Here is a 13501-nt window from a genome sequence, read left to right as displayed (position 1 = left end):
GGTATGAGGGACTAGAGGTGTGTGTGTGTGTGTGTATTTGTGTGGTAAGCATTGTCGACCTGGTTTTTTTCCTCCCTCCGTTTAGGCTTTTTTTTCGAGCAGCGATGAACAAGGCGGACGAGAATGGCGAAGATCATGATCTAGAATGCGCTTCATTAATCGACGATCATGGAGCTTTCAAAGATCTAGGCCTTTGGTGTTGCAGAGAGGCCTCTTGGACCCCAAGGCCAATCAAGGACAGCGAGGGATGGCTATCCGCAAGCAGTTTACTTCCCGCGGCTACATATCTGCACAGCCTTGTACAGATTGAGGTTCACGCCCGGTCCATGGCCATGCCCATGGACGCTCGAATCGAACATTCGGCACGCTAGTGTGCAAGGCCCCCCTGGCCCTGTCGAGCGTGTGCAGGGTGGTGATGATGGTGGGTGGTGGTACAACTCGGCGAGGGTTATTCTGGGGCGGCGATGAGAGACAAGGGGGCTGTCAACGGGACTCTCGGTGGGCAGCGTGCATTGGACCGCTAGCTCGTCATTCAGGCGGGCATGAGATGTGGTGAACAAGACGACAGTGGTGGGGAGTGGACTGCAACGTGAATCAACGGGCAGGTAGGCGGTGTGGCGTGATTGAGGGATTAGGTGTTTCAACGGGCGAACGCAGACTCCGCGGCGGTTGGGGCGCGAACGAAGGATGGCTGTGGCTTTTTTGGTACTAGAGCCGAGTCGTTTGAGCGCGACTCTGACGACAGTGCAGCAGCCACACGGTGTGGAGCAGTGTTGAGTCGGATAAACTGCGGAATGCAGCGTGGGTTGCCATTGCAAGTCGAGTCGCGATAATGCCCTGACTGTGCTGTGCTGTGGTGCTCAGACCAGGACGCAAGGACCACGGCCGCTGATAAGGGACATGGAGATATCTACACGAGAGGCCTGAGCGCCCTGGTAATCATGGCCATGGCCGTGGTGCAAAACGGCGGGCCAAAGCGCCGCCATCCGCATCATTTCGTGCAAACAAGGGCGGATATTACACGTGTATGCAGACAGCTGTCTGCCGGAAGGCTGGGGGAATTGGGCGTCTCGGTGGCCGGGCCTGTGTATGTGCGTGTGGCTGAACAAGGCTGCATCGTGGCCAGGTATACTGTAGTACTTAGTATGTCCATGTACCGGACGAGTCACGACAAGGTGGGCTGCTTGGAGGCCCGCCTGCACCCAGCATGACATGCTACCGAGACCATCGTCATGGCTGGCCGTGCTGGGATGCTATGCATCGTAGTGGACGAGAGCGGCTATGCTGCTTGGCCATTGTCTGTGCTCAAGGCTTCACCGGCGTGACCATGGTGTTGCTCCGTTCTTTTTTCTTGACCACTACTATGGCCATGGTCACACGTCGTATATGGGAATTGCAGAGACCCCTTCTCGTCCGCGCTCCGTCGTGGCGTCGTCGTGGCAGACATACACAGCCGTCTGCTACATGGGCGCATCCTCTCTTGTTGCCTTCGGGTTTCGCCTTCTCCGGCTCAGCCGCAGAGCTGAACTCTGGGTGAAACAGCAGGTGAAATGACGTGTGTGAGGTAAAAGCACTTTGGTGGTCGACTACATACGGAGGTGCCCGATGCGCCGTTGTTGTACTCTTGCTGACAGTGACATGACTTGGTTTTTTTTTTCGTTCGCCGGCCACAGCATCAGCACGACCACGACCACGACCACGCAGCTACACGAATAATTCAGCCTTTGGCCCCTACCCGGCCACGACGTGGATAGCATTAGCTCGGCGGTTCTACACGTACCCGAAGACCGAAACCCCTCGCTCCCCGTTCGGGCCTTTTGAACATGTTTTGCAACAGCCCACTCTAATGTAAAAGATGGTGTCGCCAACAAGCGCGGCCCCATGGAAAGATCGTGGGTGCATGACTCGGTAGCGAGGGCAGAGGATGTCGGGCATACACAGGCGCGTCGTCTCGCAACGAGATGGCCTCCTGGCCATGTGCGGGCTTGATGGTCGTGTGTTACGTACCAGATTGCTTCCCCGGATTTGCCCTGCCCGACGCTGGCGACGCGGCGAGTAGGCGACGAGCAGCCCAGGCGCGCGAACCCGTTGCGCGCTAGGCCCCAGACGGGCCTAGCGTTTCCGGCCGGGCCGAGTAGCCTGCGAACCATTGGCTGCGTCTGGCGTCGACGTGTATAGTCATGGCCATGGCATGCAACACAGACTACGTCAGTGGCAGTGTTGCGACATTACTCTACACATCCACTTCCCTATCGCCATCGCCATCGCCATCGCCCACGCCAGCTTTGCCATGCCCGCTGCTGTGGACAGCCACCTCGCGCCAAGCTGCCGGCCACCCCGACGATGCTACTCCCACTCCTTTCTTTTCCCCCCCCCCCAGCCCCGACACACTATTTTTAAGGCACGCCTCGGTGCCGACTGCGCGTCACACGTTCGGCGCCGTCATTGGCCGCCTACTCTGCCATGTCTCATTCCGCTCTCACCGAAAACGCGCGCCTCTGGGGATCAAGTGTTGGCCTTGTTGGTTGGAAAGCCGCTGCGCCGCGGAGATTGAACCGCGCCCCTCAACAATGCAGCAATACTCGACTTTCATCCTGTCGCCCCCCAATCATCTCCCCTGGCCGTGTGCTATGAAACAAGCGTTGAAACGGGCGGGCAGCGCGGACGAACATCGATGCTCTCCATCCGACTTGTCTCCATGCTTCAAGCCACCCCTGACCTACACCTAGTTTCGAGGGGCCCCATGCACCCTCAATATTTCCCGTCCCCGCAAAAAAACCCCCCAATTGCCGCATATATGTGTTGCGCTCTACTCTTGATATACCGAGGACCAGGCGTGCTACAAAGACGTCGACAATTGCATGTGCAAACCCCACGAGCCACCCAGTACGGCCGTAGCACAATCAAAGTCGCATGATCCTCGGTACCTGGCAGAGATCACCGTAGATCTCCTTTGGGGGTAGTAGCTGGTAGCGTAAGCTGAGCACGGCGCGCCCGTCTGCAAGTCGGTACGCTCGGTCGGTACCTTCCGGTGTCCTTCCTATCGCAGCCTTCTCTCCTCGCACTACAAGGAAAGTGGGCCTCCACAAGAAAAGATAGAGAGAAAGAAAAAAAAGTATACATAGTACAGTAGACAGATACGCCAAGTTGGTCGCGTTTGTCGGTAGATTCGTCCGAGTGACGTTTGGCGAGCTGCAAGAGCTGCCCAGCATCCGTCGGCGCAGCCAGTAGCAGTCCAGTTGTGTGTTATTCCCATGGCGAGGGCACGGCGCTGTTCTCGTGTTTCCCACTACACCTACACCTACGCTTCCAAGCTCGAGCCACGCTCAGCACCTTATCCTAACCTATCCCCCTCTCGTATGTGTGTGCCTGTCGTCTCTTTTTTTTTTCTCTTTCTTGTCCTTACCCATTACCTTGGGAGCCGGTAGTCCAACTACGCAACCCCATTTGCCGGGTTTCTCGGCCGTACGCAAGCTGCTCGAGGGCGATGATGCAACCTGTGTGTGCGCGCGTTATCTGTAACCCTCTTTCACTTACTTCCCACCCATTCACCCCCCCCCCGCCCCTTTGATCGTCGTGGGCTTCTATACAGACCATTGCCAAGCAAAGGCCATCGGGCCAACCTTCCTGCTGCTTGTCCTTTGCTGCGTGCTGACTGGCTCCCTTGCTTTGCGACCATCCCAGGGTTAAAAAGGCTCTAGGGGCGGCGAGGGCACGCCGTCCCTCTCTTTCGCACCATGACTGCCGAATGGGACGGGGCATGTGGCCATGCATGTCTGAGTCGCCTGCACTGAACGAAGCCCCTCTCTTTGCCCCCCCCCCCTCCTCTTCGACTTCTCTCCCCTCCCCTCCCCCTCCCTCCCTCCCAACATTTCACACACCACCCTCCAGCATGCATCTGCAATTGTGCCCTCGTGGTAGCTCATGTCCCAGTGCCCAAAAACTTGTGTAGCCACACCTGCCCTTCTATGTATCCCCGACGCCGTCTGATCAATCGTCACCCGCCCACCTCTGCATGCACGTGGGGGCCGCTATGTGCGATGCTGCTACCAGACCACGATCGTCGCCAGCCTGCACAACCCCTTCTCCACCTTCCCATCATCATCTTGCTTCAACACCCCTCCCAGCCATCACCATCACCATCACCATAAGCCCACATCAACTTGCTGAGTCATGGCAAATAATAATTTATACTACTAGTACATTGTTCTTGTTTCGTTTTGCTCTGCGTATTCCCAATATGCAATGCATTGCCAGCCGCCCTTTTTGTTGAGCCCATCCAGCCTTTGACCAAAAGCCGCCGACTTGCTCCTTCGTAAATATTGCTACAAAATTATTCCACCAAGGAGAGCAAAAAAAAACAAGCTTCGCCCGCTTGTCGCCTTTTCCGCTGCAAAAAACCCAAAAAACCCTGTCATTATGCTTTTTTATGCCTCTTTCCTTCTTCGTAGCCTTCGTATAGCTTGTATCCAGCAAGCTCAAACAAGATCAAATGACAATGTATTCCCCGTCTACGCGATCCATGGCCTTCCTCCACCGGAACGGATGCTGCATCGTACTAAACGGCCCGTTTTGTCTCGGCACGTGCACATGACCATCTGACCACTCGTCGTCTTCACGCCATACTCGTTCCAGCACTTCCAGCCCGCTGAGGTTGTTGAAGAAGCCGCTCTCGCGTTGAATCTCCACGCACCGCTGTCGCACAATCGCCCGGTGCTCGGGATCCACACACTCGGTGCCCACAATAAAAAGCGGCCAGAGCAGAAACTTGTTGACGCAGCTCGTCATGCCAATCTGAGAAATGTGGTACAGACCCTGCGACACCAGGTTCTGGAAGTTGAGTGCAGACGCGGGGAGCGTCGGCTGTGCCAGCCGCTCCGTGTAAAGAAGCGCTGCGTACCGGAAACTCTCGCTAATGTGCAGCAACGCCGCCTGCTCTTGCGACATGACAAGCATAGACGACGTTGCATCGCACGAAGTCGAGTACACATCTCCCGGCGAGGGAAACTCCCACTCTTGCAGTCGGATGCGAAGATCGCTCCATTCTGTCCAGAAGGCCGAGCGCCCATCGTCGCGTGCCGGAGTGAAGCCATCCGCCTGCTCCTTGATCGGCGATCCCCACCCATTACCATCCGTATTGTCAAAACTAAAGGAATAGAAATCCTTGACCTTCTTGGGCCGCGGTGAGGATGTGGGCGTGTCGTCGTTGTCGCGTACAGGTCGGTTCTGACTAAGCAGGTTGAGCCTTCCAAGCCGTGCAATGAGCTTGAACAGACGTCCTTCGCAGCCAGAGTGATGTTCTAGCGCACCCAGATTGGCGCTCAGGTTCATCATGTCGAGAGAGTCGCCGCGCACTTCAATCTCGCGGTCATTGACGGCTGCCGTCATGACATCAAACCACGTGAAGAAAGTCTCGATCCAGCCCACAAACTCCGACTGGACGCTTCGGTCGCGCAGACTCAGCAGCTTCTGCACCCCGGCCAGCTGCGTCTTGAATTTTGTGAAGCCAGAGTCGCATACATGGAAAAGACAGAGAATGAGAAGCGTGGCGAGTACAGAGTCGTCCTGCGAGCCCTCGTAGTCGACCAGCTTCTTGTTGAGTAGAGCAATCGAGTTGGCCTTGTAATGCTTCTCTTCGTCGGTGGCTTCGCCGTGCATCTCGCGCAGCTCGCTCGTCGTCATTTGCGAGTAGGCGTGTTCGGGGATTACCCGGGTATCGTGGAGCACGCTTAAGCGACGCCCCTCAATGCCTCCGCGCATGCGCATGTTATTTGTGGCCAAAGCGCCAATGGCATTCTGCAACTCGGCATTTTGCATGGCAAGATGGATGATATGCATCCGGTAGGGATTCTGCGGCGTGTCAAAAGCCACCAATACCGGGCATATAAATCTGTCGTAGTAGTCCAGCAGGGATAGCATCCGCGGGGAAAGTGGCGAAGCGAGGGAAAGACTCTGAGGAATACAAGTGGTGAGCGACAGTACGTCTTGAGACAGGGGGCCAGAGCCATAGGAAGACATACCCTCCGACGGGAGAAAGGAGAAACCGGGCTGAAATGCATTGAAATTCGAGCTCATCTCTCCTTCAGTAAAAACATCATGAAACGCGACCGGGCCCATGCTCTGTGGGGCGGTGCTGATTTTGGGGTAATCGTGTAGACTTTGATCCGAGCTCACGCTCGAGCTCATGTCGTCGCCGGCGGGCAGGGAGCGAGGGGCTTCATGGAGGAAGTAGTTGTCCAAGGAGCTCATGGGCGCCTGGTCGAAAGGGGGATATCGTGGTATTGAGGGGTCTGCAAATGGAAATTCGTCGACTGGGGTGTTGGGGAACTCGCTCGGTGAGGGAAAGTCGCTGTCGCTGTAGGTGCCGAGGGATGCCGATGATGCCGACATGCCATTATCTTCAAAAGGAACATGCAGAGTTGTTTGTAACCGCTGCAGGGGACCTCGGTGGGGCTGGTGATGCCTGAACTTGGAAGCCTGTGGGTGCAAGAATTCAAACGCCTGTTCCCTGTGCTGGTGCATGGGGAAGCCCATTGGTGTAGAGGGTGTGGGGATGGGTATTGGGCTGGTTGGGCTGAAGTACTGGTATTCCTGTGGCGCCGAGAACATGGGGCTGGTGGGACTCCTGGGCGAGTGAGCACCAAAGTCGATGCTGGCGCGGTGATGGAAGTGATGTTGGTCTTGGTGGGAGCTGGCGGCCGACGAACTGCTGACTGAGGCAATGGAGTTCATGCGTTGTGTCTTTGGTTCCTGCACTGTGGCGGCAGGTGGAGACTTTGCAACGGGCAGCGTCATGCCTCGAAGCTTTCCACGGCTAGCTACACCCACGCCCCAGGTCAGGGTGGTGCGGTATCCCGAGCATTCCTTGCCAATCTCCACACACTGGCCACAGTAGGGACGGCGTCGATCACATTTGACTTGACGCTTCTTGCATGAAAAGCAGTCTTCGGTGGCTCCAGTAGCGGGCGCTCTTCTTCTTCGTTTCCTCGGAGCAGCGGCGGCGGTGGTGTTGGTGTTGGTGGTAGTCGTGGTGGTTGTGGTGGTGGCGGCAGTGGTAGCGGCAGTGCCGTCTACTTTGTCTGCGTCTGCAGTCTGGGTGGATGGAGAGACGGCCATGGTGGATGGGTAGAAGAGGCAAATGTTAGTGCAGAACTGTGCAATGGTGCATCTGCAGGATGTGGACCGTGGATAGTGGGAGTGCAAACAGAACAGACAAGATGGCGAGGGGGCGCAATGCTCAATGGAGCATAGAAGCGCGTCACGGTGGTGGGTATGTAAGTATTATTATTTTGGCCTGAGGGGTCTGGGTAAAGGAAGCTTGGTCCCCGTCCGATAAGGTAGGGCCCCAGCAGACAGGGCCCATGGGATGCCAAGGGGAAGGATGCAAAATGCCGCGGCATAGCCAGCGCTAGGGTATTAAGAGTAGAGGTGGTCATGTTCAGAGATGTGCATGAAGGATTGGCCTGCAGGGAGCAGGCCTGGGTGCCGCATGTTCTGGCGGCGGGCAAGGCTTCGAGTGGGATTGTGGCAACCTGCTAGGGACGGCGAATTGCAGGGTCGGGGGTTACATCGTGTAAAATGGTGGGCACCCCGGAAGAAGCTTGACAGGATGGCGACGGACGCTTGCTGCAGGACGGACGCTCCACCAATAGGACCATGGTGCACCCCGATCGACTCCTACCTGCCGCTAGGTTCGGAGCAGCTAAGGCGCCCCGGCCAGTGAGAGAGCGTTGAGCGCGCCTGGGGGGAGGCGTGGGTGCTTGCTTGCTTGCCTGCAGCACAGCCAGCGGCGATAGCGTCAGGTCCAGCAGCCAAGGGGCCAGTCCTGGCGAATAGCCAGGCGCAGGCAGAGGCGGAGCCGACCGATGCGACGACGACGACGACGACGACGGCGAGGGTGGTCGTGTGCGCCGTGAGCCTGTGTGGGTGTGGGTGAGTGTGTGTGTGGGCGAGGGTGTGGGTGAGTGGGTGAGTGGGTGAGTGGATGGGAGAGAGAGAGGGAGAGAGGGAGCGGGCGAGCGAGCGGGCGCGGGAAGATGCATCGAAGTCGTCTGGAAGAGCAGCCCTTTTGCGCCAAGCCCAGCCGCAGAGCACGTAGGGAAGGAACGGCCTGCCTGCCTGCCTGCCTGCTTGCTTACTTGCTGCTTGCCTGCCTGCCTGCCGCCTGCCTCGCGCCTGCCTCGCGCCTGCCTCACGTCCCTTCTCAGCATATGCGCACCCGACGCGGGCGGCGGATCTGCTGCACCGGCACCAGCACCGGCACCAGCACCGCCGGCAGCCAACACGAAATGCGCGAGGGTGATGCAATTTGGGCGACGTCTGACGGCGGGCACGGATATTGCAATGACATCGACGTGGATGATGCACAGCTGCAAGCAATTGGCCGGGGCCTCTGCAGGAGCTTGGCAGAACCGTTCTTGTGAGACGGCCGTGATAGCGCATGCCCGTCTGATGGAATGAGACAGCGAAATGACCATCGTCATGACCTGCCACCTCCACCCGGCCTGGCTGCTGGCTGCATCGCTTACCTCGAGCACGCGCCCTCTCCCTCACCTCCCTCACCACCACTACCACCACCACCACCACCATGACTACCACCGCCGCTGCCACTGCCCCCTCCCCCCTCCACAGGCGCCACGTCCCGCGCCAGGCATCCACGCATCTCACCTCAGCCCCCTCCCCCCCGACCCGTTCGCGCCCACTCCCTCCCAAGCCGCATCCGCTGCTACTACGCCTACTCCCTGTCCGGGTCAGACGCCCTCGCAACGGGCCCGTCGCTCCAGCGCGTCCTGACCGATGGCCTGCACACCTACCGACAGCTAGGCGGCTTGCTGCAACGGGCACGTGAGCGCCAAGGCCCACGCCCGGCCACTCAGCGATTTGTCTCAGGTAATAAGCAACTCCAGACGCCCCAAGCGACTCTGCCACACAAGACTACACTCGTCAGTAGCCCTGTGTGTTCCTGGGGAAAGGCCCCCTCTTGTCAATGCGCCTGCGCACTCGTCCACACGCGGGGTAGAGAGGGAGACAGTATGGGGGGATACGGAAAGCCACACCTCGTCTGCCCATGGCCCTTGGCGAGTCAACGGCCTTTTCTCTGCTCGCGACCGAGTGCAGCCTCGCCTTCATGTGCTAGTGGGCCTCTGGACCCCGGCCCGGGCATTCATATCAAGGCCTATGTGTCTGTACGCAGAGCCTCAGCCATGCTGACAGACGGCCTTGCCTTGTGACGCCTTTGGTCCGTCGAGGGCTGCGGCCAAAGTCACTGGCCAACATCTCCCTCCAGCCCCAAGGTGATGCTGGGGGGGGGCCGAGTTTGTCCGCGGCCTGCGACTAGACGGATTCCCGTGGGACACGTCTCGAAGCGACCGGACCACGACTACTATTACAACACTCATCTCCGCCGAAACAATTCTCCCGGCCCCATTCCTGCTCCTGCAAACATGGCTTCCCGCACGTCAGCCTTGCCGCTACACAGTCAAACCGAGGTCTCGACTCGATAGAGCAATCCTTCCGTGCGGTGACGATCATCATCTCCCTGGTATACTCGCGGGAACCAGATTGTAGCTAAATGCACAATTAGAACAACCGGCGGCTATGCTAGAGAAAAACAGTCAATGCTCCGAGGCGCCCTGTGTGTGTTTTTGCTCTCCACAGCAACCTGCGCTAGCGGACAGCTCCGTCGCCGGGGGGCCCACTGGACCACCTCTCCAAGGCTGAATGTCTTTGGCTGCCCAACTTGCCTACACGCTTATGCGACCGAGTGCGCAATGCTGCTTGCACTTGCACCGGCGTAAGCAAAGGCGGCCTGTTTGCCGCGGCCTCACAGGCGTCTGGAGATCTGTTGGATGGCTGCATGGCGGATGCATCGCACGTGAAAGCACTATTGGACATGCTGGCATGGCGCCACAAAGTTTCGGCTGACTAGCTCAATCCGCCCTAGCCCTGCACACATGCACAGGTAATTTTTCGACTTCAAGGCCTCTTCGTGATCAATTCTATTACAAAGGATGCCATATAGCCCGGTGCGAGCAGTACGAGGCGGGGTAAGGATAGCTCGACGTGACCAGCCTTACGAGCATCCCGCCTTGTGACGACATGCCCTTGCCGGCCCCCGCTTCTTTGCACTCAACGCCTTTGTACCTAGGCAATTCAAGATGCTAGTCGACAGGAGCATGACAACGCCCTTCCCAAACACTAAACTCCTTTTGCAACACCGTTGCCCACAGCTATTTCGTCGAAATTAGATAGATTCATACAAACACGTTCATCTCTTGGCGATTGGGTGTATTCTTTTGCAGTCTTGTTTCGCAGCTTCAGAGCAAAGAGTACATACTACAGACTGTGAACGCACGGGCCATGCTATTTCTGACTAACACGAGCTCCTGCGCAAGCTCGGCTCGCTCCACCTCGGTGTATCCCCGCAACCATACCTCATGACAACAATGCACGTCATTTCATGCCTTCTTGTCTGACCCAAAACAATCGCTACCAGCTTCCGTCTCTTTGCCATGTCGTCCAAGTTCCTCTGTCTCCGCGCGGCGCGTCTCGCGGCGCGTTACCCGTGCCATCGACGAACATTTGCTTCAGCCGCCGCTAGCCGCACCGACCACGTTCGCATCGTAGAAGTCGGGCCACGCGATGGACTGCAGAATGAAAAGCAGACGGTGCCCCTGGCCACAAAGATAGAATTGGTCGAGAGGCTGGCTGGCACTGGCTTGGCCACCATCGAGGCCGGCTCCTTCGTATCGCCAAAATGGGTGCCACAGGTCAGAGAGACGTGTTGGAATTTATCAGAAACCCACTCACACACGAATCCAGATGGCCAATTCCACCGATATACTCGAGCATGTACTTGACCACTCCCCGCAATCACCCCGACCAATCACATACCAATGGCTCCTGCCAAACGTCAAAGGGTTCGACAATTTCCTCTCCACCTGGCAGTCAAAGTCTCGGCCGCCTATGCATGAAGTCTCTATATTCACTGCCGCCACCGAGTCCTTCTCCCAAAAGAACACAAATTGCTCGGTAGCCGAATCACTCAAGCGTTTCGCGCCAATCATGTCCAAAGCAAAGGAAATGAACCTCAACGTCCGCGCATACATTTCCGTCGCCCTCGGTTGCCCGTTCGAAGGTCCAAATGTGGACCCTCATAAAGTTGCAGAGCTGGCCGTGAGCCTACTGGAGATGGGTGCTGATGAGATCTCGGTCGGAGACACTACGGGCATGGGCACTGCACCCAAAACAATGGAGCTGCTGAAGACCTTGAACGCTGCTGGCGTGGACAAGAACGATCTTGCCATGCATTTCCACGATACATATGGCCAAGCGCTAGTCAACTCGGTCGTGGCTCTCGAGCATGGCATTCGTACCTTTGACGCGGCAGTAGGTGGTCTTGGAGGTTGCCCTTATAGCCCCGGTGCAACTGGAAATGTTTCTACCGAGGACCTTGTTCACTGCTTCCACAGCTTGGGTGCTACTACTGGTGTTGATATTGAGAAGCTTGCAGAAGTGGGTGCGTGGATCTCGCAAGAACTAGGAAGGCCAAATGAGAGTCGAGCTGGAAAGGCAACACTAGCTAAAGTGCGGGAAGCACCTTGAAGTGTTTGAATAAAGATTTTACTCAATTATCACAACTGCTACCTAGTCATGAGCAATCCAACCGTTATGTAAATATGTTCATGTTTCTCAGGAATAAATATAGCCCCACAACACTATCTAGCCTATTATTTGCTTAATGAAAATAGATCGAAGTAGGAAATATATAGTTACTAAACTCTTCTTCTTCTTCTTCTCCTTCTTCTTCTTCTCTCTATGAAGCTAGAATATACTTTATACCACTTCAATATTCCTTTAGGCTGCTTCTACTTGTATACTCCAACATATTAACCATCATTATACCAACTAGAATCCCTAAAAGGCAATCTTGATTTAAGATCAGTTTTTTATCCTACTTCCTTTCAAGCACTCTATTCTACAATATGCATTAATCTAGGAACATCTACTTCTACTCCTTTCAAAGAGATATAACCCCTGGAAGAGTATACTAGCCCCTGTAGTCTCTGGTACACCTCACTAGCGATTGACCTCGTAGATACCGAGTTTATTTACTCTGCTCCATCTACTTGTGATATGCAACGTACTCAACTCGCCTGTATCTTCTTATATATTTCCCCACTTTGGAGTTGAGAAGAACTGATTCATCGATGATATACTTCTACCTCTTATGCAATACCATGGCACGGAGAATGAATACAGTCTTTTCATTATTGAAGAACTACATCTTAGCTTGTAAGAACTGAAATGCTTTTTAATCAAACATCATTGCAATCAGTAGACTGCTGAGCAAAGTATATTTTATGCACAAAGGTCTTGTGTTTACTTAAGGCTCTCTCCATTTGCAAATATTAATAGTAGTTATATATTACCATCTATAGGAGTTGATAGATTAAGACGTACTTGGATGTTAAGAGAGAATTAATTCGATTACTCCCGCTGTTAAAAGACAAAAAAACTTTGGAAATACATAGATACACGAAGCCAAAGATATCCAGTCATTGATCAACATGTATCTGATCCGCTAGTTAACTTGACTAGGGTATAATGATTTAATCTTTTTACGCAAAGAGGACTTGGGTATCGCTTCTAATAATACATCAACAAAGTTAGACGGACACCTACCCCCTGGCAGGTTCACAAATACCCTATAAGATATGTGATATAGTAACCTACTGCTATTTTCTATTGTACACTCTACTGAGGCAGAAAAACCCACTGCCCTAGCATGTCAAGATTCCGCACAAATCAAATCACTATTGACATGGTTTGAGTACTTTATCTTGTTGAAACCATGTGTGAAGTGAACAGCAAAGAGGAGCTTGTCAAGTTTTTTGTTGTATTTTATGCCAGAGGTGCCCCTTTCGATTCGAGTAAAAATTCCAAAAAACAGCTCTAATGTACCCTCAAGGAATGTATACAGTATGAAATAATTCTTGCTCATTATCTACAGAGGGGTGACACGAAAAAAACGTCACTCAAAAAGTTGTTATTTTAAAACTTTAATATATAGCTGGAAAAAATAGCTAAAGATAAACGGATTGCAGATCTAGAAAGCCAAGATCTCCTAGTTCGGCATAGTGAGCCTACCTCCTGCTTAGTCAGCAGCTCTGAGCGGAGAAAAATTATAGAATATAGGAGACTAAAATAATAAAAATTTCATTTATTGTAAAACAATAGTCCTTACTTAAAAAGGCTTGGTTTTGAGATATGTGACTGTAACGGCGCAGGTAAGGCAGGTCGGATCTGTTTCGGTCGTAGGATCACTCAGAGGCATATGGGAGTGCGTGGGATCACAAAGAGCCTAGATTCAACAAGCCACCTATAGGCCTTGTACGAAAGGATATCAAAAGTCTACAGAGCTAGCTACAGGGAGTGTCTCAATATATACCTATCCTAGTCGGGTCCGAATTCGGATCCGACCTGGCGAATGGCTGATGAA

At 54.6% G+C, this 13501-nt stretch overlaps 3 protein-coding genes across 3 annotated transcripts; 1 reads left to right on the top strand and 2 right to left on the bottom strand.

The window, feature by feature from the left end:
* Positions 1-4176: 4176 nt before the first annotated feature.
* Positions 4177-7191, bottom strand: SETTUDRAFT_166687 (uncharacterized protein). Its single transcript, XM_008023347.1, has one exon. The coding sequence runs from the start codon at positions 7114-7116 to the stop codon at positions 4489-4491; it is 2628 nt and encodes an 875-aa protein (XP_008021538.1). The 5' UTR covers positions 7117-7191; the 3' UTR covers positions 4177-4488.
* A 344-nt stretch (positions 7192-7535) lies between these two features.
* Positions 7536-8662, bottom strand: SETTUDRAFT_36305 (uncharacterized protein; the record flags this gene model as incomplete). Its single annotated transcript, XM_008023088.1, has 2 exons — positions 7536-8448; positions 8529-8662. 2 exons carry the CDS (start codon positions 8660-8662, stop codon positions 7536-7538), a joined length of 1047 nt encoding a protein of 348 aa, XP_008021279.1.
* Positions 8663-10511: 1849 nt separating this feature from the next.
* SETTUDRAFT_45105 (uncharacterized protein) lies at positions 10512-11710 on the top strand (the record flags this gene model as incomplete). Its single annotated transcript, XM_008023151.1, has 2 exons — positions 10512-10769; positions 10822-11710. The coding sequence occupies 2 exons, from the start codon at positions 10512-10514 to the stop codon at positions 11602-11604; spliced, it is 1041 nt and encodes a 346-aa protein (XP_008021342.1). The 3' UTR covers positions 11605-11710.
* Positions 11711-13501: the final 1791 nt, after the last annotated feature.

This window comes from Exserohilum turcica (assembly GCF_000359705.1).
Source record: "Exserohilum turcica Et28A unplaced genomic scaffold SETTUscaffold_10, whole genome shotgun sequence".
Classification (NCBI taxonomy): domain Eukaryota; kingdom Fungi; phylum Ascomycota; class Dothideomycetes; order Pleosporales; family Pleosporaceae; genus Exserohilum; species Exserohilum turcicum.
This window is presented reverse-complemented; position numbering and strand designations above follow the sequence as displayed.

Excerpts from the sequence above, each read along its gene's own strand:
- SETTUDRAFT_166687 (XM_008023347.1), bottom strand. The coding sequence starts at position 7,116 with ATGGCCGTCTCTCCATCCACCCAGACTGCAGACGCAGACAAAGTAGAC.